The following is an 18910-nucleotide window of genomic DNA, read 5'->3' on the forward strand; positions in this document are numbered from 1 at the left end:
ATCCTAAACATTTTGACCTCGAACTTCTTATTCATGCAATAATAAATATGTTGACTTCTTTTGTTCCACAGTTTATCACAACAGTAAAACGTTAGAAAAGACATAAGTGATTTTATAGTTTAACCTGTTTGGTAAATTTGATCATTTTGAAGACTGAGATGAAGCAGACAAAAAAGAATAAAAGGAGGAACAAACACGACGGGACAGAGGGGCAATTGAAGAAATTAGACTTTGTTCTTTCAATGAAACTTTTGCCTCTTCATCTGGACTAAAACAAGAAGTAAGAAGTGAACTTTCTCTCTGGATTATGTTTTTTTTTTAAAACTTCTCTTGACAATCACTTTCTTCAGAGAGGAAAAAGAGAGAACAGTCGGTGAAGCTGTTACCATGACAACCACATTTTAAATAGTCTGCGTTTTGTTGAAAAAAACGATCTAAAATTAAAAATGCAGTAGGGTTAAAGTTTTAATCATGGATTTAATATAAATTTTTCTATAAATGATCACGGTATGAGCGGGTTAATGAGCGGGATAATGCTCTTCTCTGTGTGCATTATCAGACATGAACGGCTTCACGGAGGAAGCAACCGTCCAACCCGTAAACTAAGTTAAAATTTGCGTATTGATCAAAAAATGTTATTTTAACTGATGTCATACAAAAGGTAACTTCTCTTACAGAAATAAAAAGCTTAAAGTACAAGAAACAGACTTGTGAAGTTCAAGTGGGCCATTTTATTATTCATAGATGTTTTCATACATAATATAGAACTATTTTCTACATTTCTTTACAGTAGAAAAATAATTATTTGGAATACAGAGTGCAATCATATTCATAGTTTCATAAGGAGCCATTATGAACTAAGTTAATTGCTTAATGGGCCGGCTCTGTCACAATCAGTCATGAAAGAATTTTTCTAACAGCGGTTAAAGGTTTCACTTTCACGATTTCCTTAGACAGCACAAAGAAGAGAACAAAAGTACCAACACCAAGACAAAAAATAGCAAGGTACATGATATATATAGATATATGAAGAAACGTACAAGAGAAGACATTTTTAATCAGTAACAAAAAAGTATCACAATGTCATGCACAACAGCAGCAGTGACAGCTTTGGGAAGAGTTTGTAACAGCTGGGGTTTTTAAGAGTGCACTGAAGAACCATGAAAGCACGACGGCTGCAGTCAGAAATCAAAGCACAATCCAAGTACAGTGGAAGCAAAATCGTGTCTCGGATCAAGCAGCTCTTTGGGTTTGAGAGGTGTACTGATACTGAAGTCTACACACACTGAATTCATGTATATCTTACACTGAAGACAGCAGAAGATTTTGATTCTTTGAACTGACAGGAAACGATACACAAGCATCTCTACAGCGGTGCTGGGGGGGACGCGGCGTGCACGGATGGGCTGTGGGAGGCTAACTGCAGCTGAAGTGTGGGCGGTCAGACGCCCAGATGCTTGTTGAGTCGACTCAGAGCATCACCCACGATGTCGAGCTCGTGTCGGAGCTCCTCCACCACGCTGTTGATGCTCAGAGTGTCTTTGAGCACGTCCACGCTCTGGGTGTAGGGGTTGTATCGAACTGTGAAGGGGCGCTTGATGGTTTTGGCGAACTCTCTAGGGAGGAAAAGAGTGAAATTTAGTTGTGAATAAAAAAATATAGGTGTGTGACGATGAAGTAAACAAGCACACCTCATCTTGACTTTAGCCTCCTCGAAGCTGTCAGACACAAAGTAGACGTCCTGAAACGTTGTGATGATGCATTCTTGTTTGGATGTCACTTTTGGATCAAAAGGCATTATCCTTGCATTACCAGAGAGAGCATGCTGGGAAGACAAAGCACTATTATGTATTATTTTGTAGGATTACGATTTAAATTAAGTAACACATTTTTTTATTTAATAAAAGATAGTCTGCATAATATAGCATCCAAAGCAGCACATTTGACTTTCTTTTGTCCCTCTATTGTGGAATATGTTATTAATTTTAATAAATCGTGTTATTTTTTAAATTTTGGTGCATTTGTTTTGATTCATTAAGTTTTGACATTTATGTTTAGATATTTATCGTGTCAGATAACTGAGGAAACGAATGGCAAAAGCTTTAATCGACTATTATTAGAATCAATTTGCTGCAAAAAAGGGCCTAGTTGCTCTACAAAGAATTTAACTACAATTACATGTATACATTTTGTATAAATTATTGGAATTCACACCAATGTTAGTTATGAAGAAAAAAGTGAATGATAGAAAATGTCGTCTTTGATTTTTTTTCCTTTTTAGTTTAAGTGAATCTGCTGCAACAGGAGGATCAGATTTGATACAGATTGTGTTTTACTTTGAAAGGAAAGAATTTGTTGTAAGGAAAATTTGAACACTTTAATAATTTAACTATGTTTAAAACTACATTTTAAAAATGAATGTCATAGTGGTCAAAAACACAAAATTAAAGAATAATTTTGTAAACAAATGCCTCTTAGTGAGTTTTAGTCTGTAAGAAACTGGACCAAATGGCTCTTTAAGCATTAAATGTTGCAGACAGTTGATTCAGAGGAATATGTTTGTGTCAATTAAAGTAAAAGAAGATATTTTTTTCTGTTTTTTTGATATCTTTACCTTGAGCTCACTAATCGATGACAGCAGTCCAGCTCCATACGCTCGCAGGTGTCCTTCTTGTTTGCATAAGCCAAACTCCACTGTGAAGAAATAGCACTGCAACATAGAACAATGCAACATGAGGAAGTTTCAAACACAGACTATAACTGAGTTTAAAATAAAAACTCACTGTGGCCAGTTTCTGAACCGAGTCATCAGAAGCTCCGAGCGAAGCAAGACCGATCTCCTGAGAAAACTGAGCGAAGCTGGGCTCTGCCAGCAGCGGCACGTGACCCAACAGCTCGTGACACGTGTCCCTGCGTACAAGATGACTGATAAGTTTGTGTTTACGTCAACAGCACATTTCAGGACGGCAGTGCGCTGTACTCACGGCTCAGGGGTGTATAAGGGGTCGGAGCTGTGCCGGACATACTGAGTGCAGTGGAAAACCCGGAAGGCCAAACCGGCGAGGAAGTCTCGCGGGGACAGGTACCCGGCCACAGGTCTAATGGTGAATCCGGTTCGCTCTGAAGGGACATTTTTACATTACATTTGTTAAAAACAAAACAAATAATGATAAATGACAGTATATGGTGAGAACCTACCTCTGAGGAAGCGTGAGACGTCTTCCAGCTGTGGGATGTTGTCCTCTCGACATTCGCAGTATTTGGAGAGCAGCGGCAGGTTCTTCAAGTACTCCCTGCAGGCGTGAGTGGGGTAGAGTTTGTTGAGCTCCCTGTACACAACACCCCAAGTCTTCACCTCTTCTTCAGTGAACTCAATCCGAGGAATCGGGTCCCCACTGAAACAAGACCAAAAATGTTTAAATAAAGTAAGACAAAAGTCCTAACTGCTTTTAAAACGGTCAGACTTACTGTTTGTAGGCCATAGCGAGATCAGCAAAGTACTTTCGCCTTTTCCTGTAGACGTTATCTTTAAAACCCTAATAAAGACAAACACATCACTTAAAATAAGGTGGAATCTTCGTAAATTTTAGATTTTAAAGCTAGTTATCAGTCTGGTATCGTACCGGGTGGTCGGCATCCAGATCAGAGCCGTACATCAGGACACGGTTTGCACATTTGTCCAAGTCGGAAATTTTCTTCGGAAACCAAGGTACATCATACAAATCTGAGAAGAGAACCCATCAGCTCGTTTATGCTTACACTTCAGTATGATTATCACTTAAGAGAGTATCATTGACTGTAATCTCACCTTCCTCGCGCAGGCAGGAGTTATCTGGAGGGTCCATGTCGACTATGTTCACATGCTTCCGAAGCAGATGGATGATCTCACTCAGTTGCTCGTGGTTGCTGTCGCAGTCCACGAAAATCTCAAACTCAGAGTTGCGTCTCTTGGATTTCCTGGACTCAATGTGCACGAGGTTGACATGGTTTTCCTGCACCAAACCACAAAAATATTTAATCCCCTCAAATATTTAGACAAACTCAAGATATTTATCCATCAATGGAAAAAAAGCATCAGTCAAACAACTTACTTGGAAGAGTTTCAGTGCCTTCACAAGCCCCCCCACCTCATTCTTAAGGGAGAAGATAATAGTCGCTCGCCCTTTCTCTGATGTGTTTTGCTTCTCTGTGCTTTCCTCAATTTTATTAAAGGTTGACTTGTTTATCTGAGGATGAAAGTATAAGATTGTTAGAAGTGGAGCAGCCCCTGAGGAAGTAATAATTATCAGACATTCAGCAATCAGCGGCTCATAAGCCATCCTAATTTGGTTATAGCTGTGTCATGTTCCCGTAGAGCATTTACTGCGACTGAACCAAAGCTTAGCGCACGTGATGACGTGAATGCGGAACTTCTAATCACTTAAGAGCGTCTATGGATCCAAAACTCCTTTGAACATCTTGTCTTATATGCACCACTGGGTTAAGTGTGGAGATGTGGGGGTTTAAAGTAAAAAGATATGTAGGAATTAAACAAATAGGTCATCCAAAATTGGAAATGTATCTGTATATGTAAATATTTTAGTGTTTACCTTGTTTGGTTTCATTTTTGTCTTGATTAATTTTAAAATAATCATTTCCAAAAGTAAAAAAAAGATATTTAATATATATTCGTAAATAATATAATAGGTGTTGGAAATCTAAATACAGGGCACAGCAGGCTCAGGTGTTTGTCCATTTCAGCACCTCGGACAGCGGCCTCACGTTGACGCGCGGCTGCTCACGCGAGGGGAAAATTCACCTAATCCTGCGTCTGACTGCACGAGCGCAACGTGGCAGCTGACCATCCAGAAAGAAAGATTCAGGTACTTCCCTGAGGCTTTTGTTGCAAATTAGTGTTTACTACATTCTAAACATTAAGAAAACTCAAGATGAAGTTGTGAAAAAGTTACAGAATCTTTCTTAAAAAGTTGATCGTATCCCTCCCTACCAGGTTCCGTCCCTCGAACATGGTGTAAAACGCGCGCCGGACCAGCTTCCGGTGAACCCTGGTCGGTAAAGTCCGCAAAAGCATCCGTGCATGGAGTCTGGATCAGGACGAGCCGGGGTCAACTCTTTGCGTCTCGGTTTAACGAAGATGAACTTGTCTCTGTCTGAAGGAATCGCCTTACAGCAATCTCATTTGGAGAGCGGGGAAGCCTATTATTAGCAGCCCGCGCGCTGAAATCCCATCAGACGTTTGGCAGCTTTTAATCGCAGAAGCAAACAGGTTTTTATCGACAACACATGGAAGTAAAGTTCGAAAAAATGACTTAAATGTTACAAAATAGCTCATCATTCTTATCTATGTTTGACATTTTTTCCCCAAATAATTTGATTTTTCATTTATTATTATTTACAATTGAAATTTATATTAATTTTTTACATTTTTTTAATTATTCTTTTTAATAAAAATCACACAACCTGTCATTAATCCACCTATTGAAGAAATTTCCTGCTTTCAGTTGATAAAAAAAACAACAAACATGAGACTTAAAGTGGAAAATATCCTTTAACCCAGACGTAAAGTACATTATAGCAGTAGGGATTAAATAATCTGCGCTGACGACAGTTGAAGATGATCAAGGAGGTCAAAAAGTTGTGCGTAAAAACTCCTGACGCGCTTAAATTATACGCGTAAAAAGCGGCAAATTTAATTTTCAATCCCATTCTTGAAACTAAATTAAATGTGTAGCTGAATTTATTTCTTTTAATTCTGATAGTCACAGTTCTTACCTCATTATTCAGCTGTTTCTCCTCAAAGCCGATGTTCATGGAGTCAAAAGATCTTCCTCTGCGCGGCAGTTCAAGTTTGTTTGAGTACATGCTCAAGTTCTCCAGCTTGACTTTTTTTTCTTTTTTTTTCTATTTTATCTAATTTACTTCTACTGATTAATTGTGGCTTCCGTCCTAAAAGGGGTTGTCTACCCCGAGCAGCACCTGGCGTGGCTTTTTAATTCCACGCAGACACGGAGGGGGCAATAATCTGCCCCTCAGCAGCAAATAGAAATCGAGCAGCCTTGCGCACGTCACTAGGGTGAAAAAATTATCTTTTTTTCACCAAGTTAATACTTAAACTTGCTTCACTGGAATAAATCATTAAGATTTGACTAAGATGATAAGCAACAACTTAGTTGTGGATTAAAAAAAGAAAAAGATAGGTCACTATTTCAGCCTGAGATGCAAGCAGTCTGCAAAACTGAAGGTTCACAGCCGCTGGTTCATGAATTATTTGAATATTTTTTATATTATTTGTGGTGTATGTTGGTGTTTTTATGCAAAAGAGGATTAGCTCTATGGAGAAAAAAAAGCTCATTGAGAAATTCCGAGTTTTTTCTTAAAATTTTGACTTAAATTTGACAATTTTCCTTTTTTTTTTCTTTCTCCGTGGTCCTAATCCTCTTCTGTATTTTTATGAATTAGTTATGTTTCTTCTGAACATTTCCTATAGTGGAGTTAGATGTATCATAACTCTACAAAATTTGATGGAAAAAAATAAAAAAGATCTCAATCCTTATTTTCAAAAATGTTAAATTAAGGCACAAGGAACGTCACAACCACAACGTCATATTATGCAGGATCATTTATGAAAGTGTCTGCTGAGAAATATACATATAAATCATATATCTTTAAGCATTTGAAAGCATATTTTCAGTTTTAAATACTGCTTTAAGATACTCCTGCTTAAAGCTTGGTGTTAAAGGCATGCACGTGCAGCCTTAGTCAAGTGACCCCCTTCTAAAATCCACATCTCTGCTCCTCAAACACCCTTGACCCCCTTGTGCAGTAAACATTTCTAATCGTCGTGTTTCTAAACCCCTTTTGGGATTTAAATGAAGTCAAAAACAATCAGGAGAAAAAGGCTCTCAGTGGCTCTTGCTGACAAAAAGAAGATGAGGGATCAGTGAGCCCCCACAGCCCTCATTACTTAAAACAGATAACACCAATGTTCTCTAAGCTTTGGTCACCTTTACGCCGGCAGGAGAGCTGTCTGTCCTGTCGGCTCCTCCTGGGGTCAAAGCTATCGTGCGGGGATATATCTACTGATGATTCACACTCTGCTTGTCTCAGGTGGTTCTGGTCTGCATCACCCGTGACTTGAATGGATGTTTTACACAACCCAAGAGGCAGTGAGGGGAACTTCCCTTCCCCAGAGCTGAACCTCAGATGATGTAATTGACCAAAGCATAAATCGTCCAGACATGGATGGACTGTAATGAGATGAAAGGAACAGCTGTGTACTAAACGTGAGCATCTGTTCTGTTTTGGTGGTCGATGTGGTACATCAGTGCGCATCTAGCACATTTCAGTGACGGGAAGAGCAGTGGGCTCAGCAAATAAACAGCCAAATCTTTAATAAACATATACTACACTCCCATGAGGGAGGCTTAAGTTCATCCAAATTACAGCAAAAGTTAATTAGGAAACTGTCTGTTCACCAATCACATGGTTTTTTTGTAGATCTTGATCAAATTTTACCCAAGAAAAGACATACTAAACAGCAGGTTTCAACACTTCTATATTTAGTTATGAACAAAATATATAATAAACATCTAATAATTAAAGAGGAAATACAAGTATTTTTGGAACAATATGTCTTGCATTAAAAGAAATAAGTTCCCTTTTTCAAAATATTGCAGTTATTGTGGTTTATTTCTTCATGCTAACGATGAAAAATGAAGCAAAGTCGAGGCCTACAGAAATACATTATCCATCATTCTCTCATGATGTAAAGTTTCATGCATTTCTGCGTTGTACTTCAACAATATACTACAAACATTCAGGCCGTATGTGTGATCTCTTCAATTCTTGACCGTAATTCTAAATGAAATCATTACCTTAGCAAATATAATTTAATCATAATCTTAAGTAATCTTATAGTCTAATCTTATTTTATTATATTTGTCAAAACATTTAACAATAATCTCGTACTGGTTTGCTCCACCAGTTCTTGGATTACTAAGACAAGGGCTGTGAACGATTTACAACAACATGTGTTTAGCTGTGAGTTCCTAGATCTGAGACACAGAAGTTATAATGTAACATATTACCCGTTGATGTGTATATTTTAAACAGAATTTCCTCTTATCGTGTCTTTTTGCAAACAGGTTACCGGTTTATTTAAGAAAACACAATCTAATACCCCAACTATGGCTTAGACCCACCAGATTTACAACAATAAACTGGAAATATGATTTGTAAAAAAATAATTTAAACTCTAAATATACTTACTCTAAGTGTGCAAGCAGTATTTATGATACTTAATTGTACTCTGCTTTCTGAAACACTGAATTACCTGTTTGTCTTTTTTAATCTTGCGTTAAGGAGTTCATAGTGTTCATTGATCTGAAAAAGGCTTTTAACACTATTGATCATACAATTTTAATAAAATTAATTAGAAATATATAAAACAAGAGGGCTGGCATTAAATTGGTTAAATGGTTACATTAAAAACAGGGAAGAAATTGTAAATCATCCCTGATAAATTTAAGCTGTGGAGCACCTCAACGGTCAATATTGGGCCCTTAACTGTTCATCCAATATCTAAATGACATGCACCTTGTGTCGAATATACTCAAATACTTTTTATATGCTGGCGACACAAGTATAGTATGCACAGGGGAGAATCTCAGGCAAGTAGTAGAAATAGTTAATAAAGCGCTAGAGAAACTAAAACAAAAGTATGACTAAAATAAATAAACTTTCACTCAATGTTAACACAAAATTCATCACAAAATCACCATATTTCTGCAGATTTAGAAGTTAAAGTTGCTATTGGTAGTTATGTGGTGGAAAGAGTTACTGAAATGGAGTAGAGGTGGGAACATACAAGATTTTTCTTCTACCCACGTTTTTTTTGTCTATCTATAACTCTTGTACTCATTTTCCTTTTGTGTTTGGAAAAAATAGAATAGATTCTAAATTAATGAATAAATAAAACAACATTAAAAAAAGCAACTAATCACAAACCACTATAATGTGTGTGGTTGGAGACAGACATGTCTGAAAGTGTTCGAGCCCCACAGTGGCCAGTCTGTCCCAGTTCTGTTCACTCCAATCAGAGGGATTTACTCACAGCGTCTGAGCATCAAGCTGCAAGAGATCTCTCACAGCTAATCTCACACACAACAAACTGCCCATAAGAACCTGGAGATGTGTCAGTGCCTGTAAATGTGAAAATACAATTGTTCATTCAATTTTTGTAAGGAAAACAACAGAAAAATTCAATAAAAAAAAGATTGGATATTTTATGTAAAGTGAATATGTCCTGTCTTGTGTTTGATATCAGAAATAAGTAAAATATTTAGATGTGCTCAATGTGAAAAAAACAACACCCAAATAAAATCAAAAAGCAGTTTGAACTGAAAACTGATCACTTGGTGTTACTGTGCCTTTGTTTGGTTCAGAACACAAAGACTTCAATAAAAAAATAACTCAGTTAGGAAATGTACATTCAAAGAATTTGTGGTTTTGTGTATTGTTTGCCATTTATTCCACGTGTTAAAGTCAAGGCCCGGGGACTGGATCCGGCCCTCCAGGTAATCATATCCGGCCCTCCAGATCATTTTATTTTATTGTTATTAATGGCCTGATCATTGACTGTAAAAATAATATTCTTATATACAGATCTTGGGCTTGCTTCTAACTTGTATAATTTTGACAAAATATATTTTTATGGAGAGTAAAATATTGAACGTTATACATTTATTTTAAAGTTTTAATAATGAACATTCTGCTAGGTTTTTGGACTGTTTTGACATTTACTAAAATGTTTTAGGCTATTTTGGAGTTTAGCTCATATTTCAGTTACATGCTAGCTGTTTTGGCTAATTTTGTTTTTTTAAACGTTTTTATGCTGTTTTGGAGTTTAGCTCATATTTCAGCTACATGCTAGCTGTTTTGGCTATTTTTTTATAAGATTTTTAGGCTGTTTTGGAGTTAGGCTAATATTTGCACGCTAGCTGTTTTGGCTAATTTAGGCTTTTTTCAGTTTTTTAGGCTATTTTGAAGTTTAGCTATTTTTTTCAGCTACATTCTAGATGTTTTGGATAACCTGAGCTTTTTTTCGTTTAGTTTTTTAGGCTAATTTGGCATTTAGCTTATTTTAACTGGCTTTCAGCTTGTAGCTTCAGTAATTTCAGCATTTTCAGCTATTAGCACTAGCATCTTCAGTGGCCAAACTCAGCTTACAGCATTCACACTAGCATTATCGCAGGTTATGCTATATATCTAGTTCATAGTTATGTTAAAAAGTTACAGTTTTCAAGTTTTAAAAATGCAGTTTTAGTGTGTTCAATAAATGTTTAGCCTGTTCGGCCTGCGACCAAGGTGTGTTTTGGATTTTGGCCCCCTGTGCGATTGAGTTTGACACCCTGATTCAGGCTAATGTGAGGTTAGGCATTTAGCCTTACAGATACAGGAAAAATCTTGTCCAAAATCACAGTGAACGTCTCGTCTGGGATTTGAACCCTCAACTGACTGAAACTATAACTAGATGTCAGAACCATCTGCTCACACAAAGGAAAAGAAAATACAATTTGTTTGGGATCATTCATAAGTTTGGCAACATGAACGATCTAACATTTTCTTGTGTATTTGCTCATATTTATTTATTTTATCAGACCCTGTTCAACAGCAGAATTTAATCTCATTTAAGCTTTAGATGCTTTTTATTTCAATTTGGAGTCAGTTTATGATGTAACCAAAATTCTTGACACTCTGAGGAGCACATCAGTGATGCTGTTCTGCGTAAAAGCCAACTTAGTCACGAAGGACGTGGAAATTACATAACTGCAGCTCCACCTGCTGAGCACACAAACAATAACTTGTTCCTCTTCTGTCTAGTCTCCCTTTCCTCCTTTGGTAATAACGCCAGTGTTTAAATTTCCAGAAATCCAAGGTCTTCTGATCGCTCCTCATCAATGGGATTCCAGTCTTTCAGCTGATGGAGGGACGCGTTTGAACAAGCAATGCGTGGGAACTGTGAATGGTCTGCTTACGCACACTTCCTGCGGCAGGTCCGAGCCGCTTTAATTAGCTGTAGTTCTTTCATCACAAAGCAAACAGCAGCATATGCTGCACGGTGACAGGAGTCAGAGCACACGAGCACAAAGCCGCTTCCATAAACACCTGCCTTATTCCAAGATACATGCAGTACACAGGAGTTATTCAAAAAAGGGATCTGGAAAATTGTCTAAACATCTGTCAATAATTTGTTAGTTTACTAAATCTATCACAGTACATTTTTTTCTTTAAAAAATGCAAATAAAAACTGCTGCTTTTAACAAGGCTGCCACTAAAAGTGACAATAATATTTTTCTTTATTTCCTGCAACTGAAAAATTTTCTAATGAGAAATAAGAAAAACATACATTTATAAAAGACATATATACATTACACAAAATTCCTGTCAGTAATGGAATCTATTTAACTAAAATCTAAATGGAACTACACAGAAACAGGCTGTCCCGTATGATTGAAGGGTACGTGGAACGTTTCATTGTCCGTCTGTTGACAGGACTTAGAGTCATGGAGCTCAGGAAATGAATGGGTTGATTGGCCTCAGCAGCATCATGTGTCTTTATGCCCTAACCAGGTGGTGCTGAACGGATCACACCTGGAAATCAAAGATCGTGAGACGGCTCACGTCCTCCCCGTGCATTCATGATCAGTCCTGCGGACAGCTGCAGCCACAGCCACGGCTTTAGATTATGGTACTTTCAATGCAAGAAATCCCAGACCTTCTTTTAATTTTTATTTTTTCACCAGCCTAAACTGGATATTAAAGAAAGACTTAAAGAAAAAAAAGAGATTTAATAAAATTTTACTTTCAAGGTTATGAAAAATGTTGACTTTGGCTGAAATTTTCACCAAAACTAAAAATAAGAGAACCTTCAGCGCAAAACATCAAAAAGAACATGACTTGTGAGCAGCATTTATGAGCAAACCAAGTCGCTGACATTCTGCATCAGCGTCACAACACCTGGAAGACCTCTCTGCCACTGATGTGCGGCGTAATCCAACATGCGCACACCAGCTGTTTGATATGTCTGATCATATCAAGTTTTTGTGCAGATCGGCAGACTGACGGAGGCATCTGGCTTCCACGCTGATCTGTGTGACATGACTCGCCTCGCAGCGCAGCCTGCAGACGAGGCAGAGTGCAAGTCCTCACGCACAAGCTGTCTTGAAAGGCCAAGCTTGATTACATTGCAACCATGAAGAACACAGGCGTCCTGTAGGTAACCCATGTGCATCACACGTCTATTTAAAGGAACAACTCCCGTTGGAGGGGGTGAGATCTCACTTTTTCCCGTCTCCATCACACGTACTCCTGGGATTTCCATTAGAAAGAGTGTTCTACATATCAATCCAAGCTTTAATTAAAAAGATGCTTTATTCACAGAGCCTTCGTAAGCTGCTCGGGGCTGTCCTCCTTTTCTACGTAAAATGGCACATTTGGAAACCAAATGAGTTTATTGTTCTCGTGCTAAAGCCTTTCATCTCATTTTTGTTCAGTCCTTACCAAGTGACTGTCACCCTCAGAAAAACACTTGATGTCATCTGCATTAGCATCCTTACTCATACGCTTAGAGAGGTGACTCAGAACTCGTCTTTTGTGGAAATTGATATTTGTAAAAACATACACGAAAAGCATTTACTGTTGTCAAAAAAATAAACTAACTGGTCTTATCATTTTTCTTCCCTCTGGGCGGCAGCATGATGCCAAAAGACACACACAAAAAAAAATGCAAAAATGGGTAAATATCCAAGGGGTTATCAGTCTTTCTAACAAGATGACTCAATAGGATAATTAAAACCAGGATTAATCAAAATTACTAAGAAATAAACCCTGTTTGTTGATCCTGCTGTTTGCTTTTCATCTCTGGGCCCAATATAAAGATCCAATAAAAACTTCAAAACACATTTTTAATTAATAACTTTTTTTATGAAACACTGTTGAACAACTGGTACAAAAATAGCATTATAAAATGTAAAATATCAACACAAACGTGATCTGATAACCAACAACAAAGGTAGGTTGACATTAATAATAATAATTAAAAAAAAGCTGATAAAGCCTTCCTTCGATACTGGATCTTTCCAATGGAAATGCAAATATTCAGACACGAAGGATGATATTTAGAGAAGACCTATGAAAAGCAGCGATGTGAGTTTGACTGAGTGCTGAACACTGAGCCGTAGAAAACCTCAATCAGGAAACTGAGTCCTCATCACGTCTGCTAACTCGGGATCAGCTTCCGACAATGCGGCCTGGAGGTGCTGAAACTGCAGAGGAAGAGGAAGGATGGAAACAGAAGGTTCATTTTCCACTGGTGCCGTCTACAAAAAAAGATCACAAGCACGACTTTTCCTAAGAGAATAAAGGATTTTTCTAGTGACATTTATGGGTATATTCCAAATTATTATGAAAATTATATTTTTCCATTTGCTCAAAACTAATGACAGCATAATTTTCAAAAGAGCATCCATTAGTTTAATTGAAAAACAAAGAATTTTAACTTTTTAACAATTAAAAACAATTCACATAATAATGCATTTTCTACCTGCTTTATTAATAAATAAATAAAATTTACCTGAAATATTTTAGATAGGTCTGTTGAAAAAGTTGGCTTTATTGCAAAAAGGAATTCAGATGGTCGTCTTCATGGATACCAAAATGTTATTAGAGAAGAAAATCTAAAACCATAATATTTGAACCTTAAAAAAGCCTAAGTAGATCTAAGCAATGATTGTGCTTCGAGAACAGTTCATTGATACTTTGACCAGAAAACGAGGTCTTTTGTAACCGCTGCTTGATTAGGAATGGTTTAAAAAAATCCACCAATCAAGATGTAATTCATCTTCACTTAAAAAATGCTCTAAATGAATCAGATTGATAAATTGAAACATTTGAAAACCATTTATCGTATTTTTTAGGCAAAAACTGTTAGTGAATTTTTGTTAGTGAATCTGCAAATAAAATATCCCCTTTTGTTTAACTCAAAAGACTTGTTATGTTAAAACAGGTTTACATAATCAATCAAAATTGGTTTTAAATTAAAAAGAAGACAGATAAATCAATATTTAATAAGAAATTACTTTGAATGGTTAACTTAATCAGAATCAAATTGATTAGGGAGTTTGCCAATAATTCCCAGCTCTATTGTTGATGTTTTTGGAACTAGAAAAAATAATAAAGTATTAAGGAATATAAATAAATAGATCCAAGTCTCACTTTTCTTGTTTGTAAGAGCAATGAATGAACTCCCACGAAGCTCAGAACAGAATTGAGCAACTATGAACCATTGACATACATATAATGTATGAACTCATGTGAAGGAAGCACTTACTGAGGTTTTATAGGTAGGAAGTAAACTGGTGGCAGCAGCAACACAAATCTCTGCAGTCAAGTATCCTTTATTAACCAGGTCCAGAACCGCCTCCTTCAAGGAATAACATACACAACCAGATTATTATATGGCCGGCATGAAGGAATCTTGTTTGATTTAAACTTAACTGTGCTTATCTCATAATATAAACAAAAATAACTAGTCATTTTGGTAATTTTCTATAAAGAAGTATGTGCAAATTGAGAAATAAACATAAGAAAACATTCAATGTGACCTTTTATGATTTACTTTTCTCAACAAAAAGCATTTGTGCTTTAAAAGTTTGTTTATCTGCAGGACAAATGACCTGACAGGACTGGGAAAGGTGAAAGAATTCCTCCTAAATATTACCTTGGGAATGTGAATGCAAAGGTCAGCTAGGAACTCAGAGGCGATCTCGAAAAGAGCCTGCAGCTGCTCATCGCTTGCGCCCTCTGTGTTCTCGCTGTGGTGCTGGCACAACCGCAAGATGATCCAGATAAGATCTGTACCTGGAGTTAAAAACAAACAAAAAAAATGTCAAATCAAACACGGTGTTCATAGGTAGTGTGGCAGCAAAGTAAACAAACGTCTGCCATCAGCTGCAGTGTAATCTACAAATCGGTTTCAATGTGGAGGAAATGTGAAAAACTCACTCGGGTCAGCCCTGCTTCTCCACTGATCCTGACATCTGTAGAGCGCCTGCAGCACGGCGAAAGCTTGAACCAGAGTGCTCTTCTGCTCATGTAAGGCAACTTCAAGATCATTTTGCTGACAGAGGTCTTCACAGACGATGTCACAGACAAAGTCCCACAGTGCTTTTCCTGGGCCGTTGGGAGCAGCTAAAAATAATAATAATAATTAAAAAATATATATATCTTATTTATCAAGACTTATCTCAATACTCTCATGTCTCACCAAAATTCTCAAGGCCTTCTTCTACTGTGGTGATGAGTTGAAAGATGTGAAGGTAAATTTCGATGCCATTTAGCTTCTCTGACCTTTAGAAAATTGAGAAACACACTTTAGGGTATTAAATGTTACTACATCAATATTGCAGAGCAATAGATCAGTAAATAATCCAATTTTCATCCATTTTCTTGACCCGCTATATCCCTTTTTGGGGTCACTGGGTCGGCAGTCTGATAATCGTTCTTTTAATTCTTACCGAAGCTGCTTGACAGCTTCAAGAAGACATGAGGTCAGGTCCAGCGGGGTGTCACTTTCATCCCCCTTCTTGTTATGTGGCTTAGCTGTGATCCAGCTCTTCATCAGCTCTTCATCAAGGTCAAACAGTTTATCAACCAAGTCCCCCACTTTCTCAAGCAGATCAGCTGAAAAAAAAAACATGAAATATTCACTTCTTTGAAGATTGTTTTAACCAATTTAACGTAAATAGAAAAGACTGCAGTCAAAACTGATGATCAAACAGTTGTTCTATTGATATTTATTTAGCTTTTTATTGGAATGAACTAGGTGACGTACTGTTGGTAGAGCTGCACATGATGAAACAGAGGTTGGGACACACTGACGTCTGCTGTCGTATTCGCTGAAGCCACAGAGAGCAGACATCTTTATGCGACAAACAGGTTAGCAGCAATCTGCAAACATCATAAAAGACAATGAGAGTTTGTCTTTCACCGATCTGCGGTTTTACAAGCTTAAAAATAAAAAGCACCTGCTGGTTTCCAGGAGGGTAGGCGGATCTGCATCTCCAAGAAGAAGCAACAGCACAGCACTGTGGCCACAAAGGGAGTAACTTTATTTACAGTTACACACTTTAACACAAAGCACTAGATTAAAAACATTCATGAGGATTTTTAACCCACCACAAGTCTTCTTTTTGGCTGAGAGTAACACAAGTGTCAGGGAAACAGGCCATGTTCCCAAGTATTCCAACACAAATTTCCTAATTAAAAAAATAAACAATGAAAATGATTAAAGGTTGTAATAAACCAAAGAAGCAGACACACTCTGAGCTGGAGCGTAAGACGTGAAATAAGGCTTTACTCACTGTGAGACGTGGGCAGCGAGATTTAGATATGACTCCAAGGAGAATATCAGCAGCTTTAAATTCTTGCAGAAAACGGGCCACATCCTACACACAGACATACAAAAGTGGAACATAAATACATAAATGTGAGAAATTTCAATTAGAAATGCACAACATGAAATAAATACAAGTTTTTCAGCTAAATTTGCAGGTGGTCGCACAGAAGCAGTGGTCGCACTTTTACACGCCGAATGGAAGCCGCGGAGGTTTTAGGAAAAAGTTGAAATTAGATGGAAACCAGAACATTTTCTGACATTGGTCAGTGGCCACCAGAATACATTTGGAGGTCGTACGGTGGCAATCCAGTGACAGAAGGGTGGCAGGAAGGCAGCAGCATGATAATTGACTGATAGGTGGGTCTTCAAGGTCCCCAAAGTCCTCTGATTATCAATCAATTTCAGACTGACACCCACCAACCACCCCCTGCCCCCTTCTGATTGTTAAAAACCATACTCCTGATATATAGTTTGCTTTAATTACTACTATAATCTTGTAATTTAGCTTTTTATTTGCTTTCAGAATAATTCTTTAACACTTGTAATTATGATGGATTTGACTGTTTTGGTTTAATGACACTGATGTTCAACATGTTCTTAATAGACGTTTACATTATAAATGATAAAACCAAGTAAACTTTGTGATGTGGACCCAGTTGGTAGCTATACCTTATCCATGGCCATATCCCAGACTTTGCACAGGTCTTCCTCATCGTCATCAGAGAGCTTCATTTGAGCTTCAGGGTTCTCTTCAGAAAGGTCCGTGACCATCTACAAGACAAGGTCAAAGTGCAGACAGAACTGGTAAAGGAGATAAAATAATAGTACAGCAAAGTACATGTGGGATTATATCAATTTGCTTCCTCCCGCTCACTTATAAGCAGTGTATTGAACTTCTTTCAATATTCTTAATATTTAAAAGTTTCATTGTGTCATTAACTATATGCTACACACCTAATATGAGGACAGGAACTTACACGAGACAACTAGCTGCACAAAATGCAAAACAGGCAGTGTAATAAATTGCTTACATTCACTGTTGTTTGTGTTTGGCATAACTGCAGTCTCGCTATAAAGCTTGTATATTTTTCAATGCATGTCAATGTTTGTATTTAATTAAGGAGCTAGTTCATTTTGATGAGCATATTATAAAGTATTCTGAATGGGATTAGTTGAACAGTGATAGCTGGTTTACATGAATAAGGCGAGTCAAGGTGCTGAAAAGCCAGTGTTTGCTGTAAACTGTGTCTCCGATGGCGTCCACATCTTCAGTCTCTAGTCCATCAGCTGCTTCTGGAGGTGGTGAAGGGTTACGGTCCATGACTGGAGATGAGGAGTTCTCCTCCTTCTGCTCAGCATCGTCAGTATTATTTTCTAGTGACATGAATTAAAAAAGATAATAATAAAAAAATAACAAATAAAAACACCGTTTGTAGTTTGGCTTTTTCAGTGCTGGAAAATATTGCAACATAAAAATAATTCTCCAAAACGCACCACAAAGTAATTTGAACATCTAGTAGCTAGAGATACTTGAAGGGAAAAAAAGCAAAACAATTCTAATATACATGCTACCTTAAAGTTATTAAAAGCAATTATTTCTGTTCCTAAACTTTCAATTATAAACGTTTACGGTGTGTTTTTCCGTATATCTTCGGATAGAAATGATTTTTCAAAAAGGCAAAAGACACATAATGAAGCGCAGACTGAAAATACAGTTTATCTTTGTAGCGTTTTCAAATTTAAGCTAGCAGTCCTATACGTTTGCATCTACAACGATCAAAAGTTCAAGAAAATATAATCAAAAAACGATAGTGATTCCTTATTATAATTTAAAATGTTCGTATTTGAACTCGTTACTTATTAACTCACCCATAATTGCCCGTCGTAACACAGCAGACAGGTTAAAAACAGATTTAATAGTGAATTCTGACTGAAGTAAAGCTACTCAGCCTCCATTCCCAACACAAACCCAACTGCGCATGCGGGTCGTTTGTTCTATGTGCCTGTAAAACAAACACCGCCTCCTACAGGAGAGAACAGGAATTGCAAATGAGTGATTGAGATGACGAATACAGGATTTTGTTTGTTTTTTTCCCCCTAAATTCCCATAATCAGACTAGTTAAATGTCCACAATGCAAAAATGTTGATCATAAAAAAATTTAACAAAATGTATGTTTTAACCACGTTTCAATGCAAGCATTAAATGATTTTAAAATTATTTAGTATAACTCACTTGAAATAATGTTGCTACCTGGGTGTCATCGCCCTTCTGGGTGGTTTTCTAATTTAGATTCTAACGATTTTTATTTTAAAGAACATTCAGACCAAAATGTATTCTTCATAAATTTAGGTAAGCTTGCTTGTACTTTTTAAAGATATTGTAACCAGTCTAACACAGTTCAGAAACTATAAGAAAAAGAAAAAAATGATTCTAAATGAGTCTTTTATTGATA

The 18910-nt window shown here is 37.1% G+C and overlaps 2 protein-coding genes across 2 annotated transcripts; both read right to left on the reverse strand.

The window, feature by feature from the left end:
- Nucleotides 1-705: 705 nt before the first annotated feature.
- Nucleotides 706-6830, reverse strand: tph1a (tryptophan hydroxylase 1 (tryptophan 5-monooxygenase) a). The gene is made up of 11 exons (XM_024281778.2): nucleotides 5773-6830; nucleotides 4092-4226; nucleotides 3809-3992; nucleotides 3624-3724; nucleotides 3469-3536; nucleotides 3199-3395; nucleotides 2985-3120; nucleotides 2784-2910; nucleotides 2615-2710; nucleotides 1692-1825; nucleotides 706-1616 (listed from the first exon to the last, which is right to left on the reverse strand). Exons 1-11 carry the CDS (start codon nucleotides 5860-5862, stop codon nucleotides 1442-1444), a joined length of 1443 nt encoding a protein of 480 aa, XP_024137546.1. The 5' UTR covers nucleotides 5863-6830; the 3' UTR covers nucleotides 706-1441.
- Nucleotides 6831-12977: 6147 nt separating this feature from the next.
- On the reverse strand, nucleotides 12978-18480 carry saal1 (serum amyloid A-like 1). The gene is made up of 13 exons (XM_024281779.2): nucleotides 18326-18480; nucleotides 17652-17830; nucleotides 17126-17227; nucleotides 16422-16505; nucleotides 16237-16316; nucleotides 16086-16145; nucleotides 15893-16008; nucleotides 15576-15741; nucleotides 15326-15408; nucleotides 15064-15249; nucleotides 14780-14919; nucleotides 14390-14482; nucleotides 12978-13325 (listed from the first exon to the last, which is right to left on the reverse strand). The coding sequence occupies exons 1-13, from the start codon at nucleotides 18327-18329 to the stop codon at nucleotides 13248-13250; spliced, it is 1371 nt and encodes a 456-aa protein (XP_024137547.1). The 5' UTR covers nucleotides 18330-18480; the 3' UTR covers nucleotides 12978-13247.
- Nucleotides 18481-18910: the final 430 nt, after the last annotated feature.

This window comes from Oryzias melastigma, linkage group LG6, assembly GCF_002922805.2.
Source record: "Oryzias melastigma strain HK-1 linkage group LG6, ASM292280v2, whole genome shotgun sequence".
NCBI lineage: Eukaryota > Metazoa > Chordata > Actinopteri > Beloniformes > Adrianichthyidae > Oryzias > Oryzias melastigma.

What these genes read in the sequence shown, in the direction of transcription:
- saal1 (XM_024281779.2), bottom strand. An exon ending in ACCCTCCTGGAAACCAGCAG is followed by an intron (nt 16,009 to 16,085) that starts GTGCTTTTTATT and finishes TGATGTTTGCAG; the next exon opens with ATTGCTGCTAACCTGTTTGT. An exon ending in TTCCTACCTATAAAACCTCA is followed by an intron (nt 13,326 to 14,389) that starts GTAAGTGCTTCC and finishes CTTCCTCTGCAG; the next exon opens with TTTCAGCACCTCCAGGCCGC.
- tph1a (XM_024281778.2), bottom strand. Translation starts at nt 5,862, where the DNA reads ATGTACTCAAACAAACTTGAACTGCCGCGCAGAGGAAGATCTTTTGAC. An exon ending in CGTCTCACGCTTCCTCAGAG is followed by an intron (nt 3,121 to 3,198) that starts GTAGGTTCTCAC and finishes ATGTCCCTTCAG; the next exon opens with AGCGAACCGGATTCACCATT. An exon ending in GAGGCTAAAGTCAAGATGAG is followed by an intron (nt 1,617 to 1,691) that starts GTGTGCTTGTTT and finishes TTTCCTCCCTAG; the next exon opens with AGAGTTCGCCAAAACCATCA.